This window comes from Empidonax traillii, unplaced genomic scaffold, assembly GCF_003031625.1.
Source record: "Empidonax traillii isolate 1590-97213 ecotype Southwest subspecies unplaced genomic scaffold, ASM303162v1 scaffold5476:size11681, whole genome shotgun sequence".
Lineage (NCBI taxonomy): Eukaryota > Metazoa > Chordata > Aves > Passeriformes > Tyrannidae > Empidonax > Empidonax traillii.
Window position 1 is genome coordinate 9,960 of NW_020960669.1, and position 1,722 is coordinate 11,681.

General features: G+C 61.4%; 1 protein-coding gene across 1 annotated transcript; it reads left to right on the forward strand.

The window, feature by feature from the left end:
• On the forward strand, window positions 1–1,719 carry LOC114073141 (membrane primary amine oxidase-like; the record flags this gene model as incomplete). Its single annotated transcript, XM_027910927.1, has 2 exons — window positions 1–1,587; window positions 1,679–1,719. Coding segments are annotated over exons 1-2 (1,611 nt in total), but the record flags the coding sequence as incomplete, so codon positions are not given.
• Between the last annotated feature and the right edge of the window lie 3 nt (window positions 1,720–1,722).

Consider the following 1,722-nt stretch of genomic DNA (forward strand, 5'->3'; position numbering starts at 1 on the left):
TCGGTGCCTCAGCAGGCATGAACGTGAAGACCGTGCTCATCCTCCTCGGTCTGGCGTTGGCCACGATATTCGCCTTGGTCTGCGTGTTGCTGACCAGAGGAAGGGCCCCCAGCACCTGCCAGCACCTGCCCCCGGAGCAGGAGGACACCGAGGATGGCCAGAGCCTGGTCTTTGCTGACCTGACACCCGAGGAGATGGTGCAAGTGGTGCGGTACCTGCAGGGGAACCTCGGGGTGCCGCTGGTCGATGCCTCGCGCGCCAAACCCTCGGACAACTGCATCGCCTCCGTGGACCTGCAGGTCCCTGCCAAGGCAGAGGTGCTGCGGTTCCTGGACGGCGGGGGGGCTCGTCCTGCCCGAGAGGCCCTGGCCGTGCTGTACTTTGGGAACCAGCCAGACCCCAACGTCACCGAGTACGTGGTGGGTCCCCTGCCAGCGCCGGCGTACCACCGGGACGTGACGGTGCGGAAATACGGGGGGAAGGTGCCGTACCACCGCAGACCTGTTACTGGCAAGGAGTACGTGGATATCAACGCGCTCATCCAGAGGGAGCTGAAAAAGGCGCCGCGATTCCTCTCTGCGTGCTGCGAGTCCGACGGGACCGACCTGGCCGTCCTCACCACAGCCCCGCGGGGCTTCAAGTCTGGCGACCGCACAACCTGGTTTGTCCTTTTCCACAACGTGGCTGGCACCGGCTACTACCTGTCACCAGTGGGGCTGGAGGTGCTGGTGGAGCACGGGGACCTCCAAGTCTCCCGCTGGCAGCTGCGCAAAGTCTTCTACAACGGCCGGTACTTTGCCAGCACAGAGGATCTGGAGCGGGAGTTTCTGGCCCGCACGCTGGAGGTCGTCAGGCTCAAGAAGCCCCAGGCTGATGCAGTACTGGGCTCAATGAGGCCCCGCCATCTGCCTGACTCGCTGGGTCCGCTGCAGTTTGAGCCCCAAGGTCCCCGCTACAAGGTCAGGGACAATCACATCACCTACCAGGGCTGGAGCATCACCTTTGGCATGAACCCCAACTCCAGCCCACGCCTCTTTGACATCAGGTACCGGGGGGAGAGGATTGTCTATGAGCTGAGTCTCCAGGAAGCCTTAGCCCTGTACGGCTCCAACTGCCCTGGGGGAATGTCCACCCGCTACCTGGATGGGAGCTTTGGCATTGGCAGGTTTGCCTACGAGCTGGTCCAGGGCCTCGACTGCCCCTACACGGCGACCTATGTGGACCAGCACTACCTGGCAGAGTCAGATACTCCCAAAACCAACCAGAAGTCACTCTGCATTTTTGAGCACGACTCTGCCCTCCCCCTGCGCCGCCACTTCTCTGACTCACAGTCCTTTTACTATGGTGGGCTGCGGAAAAACACGCTGGTCATCAGAACCATCTCCACGCTCATTAACTACGACTACATCTGGGACTTCATGTTCCACGGCAGTGGGGCCGTGGAGGTCCGTGTGCATGCTACTGGCTACATCAGCACCTCCTTCCTCCACGGCCAAGGCACTGACTATGGCAACAGGGTTGGGCCCCACACCCTGGGAACGATGCACCTCCACCACATGCACTACAAGGTGGACCTCGATGTCGACGGTAGGTCTGGCCACCTTTGCTCGTGGCTGCAGTTCACAGCAGCTCTGCCTGGGGTGTGGAGGTCAAGAGTGTTTTCCCTTCTGCTTCGCAGGTCAGATGAACTTCCTGGAGACTCAGGACATGGAGTACGAGATT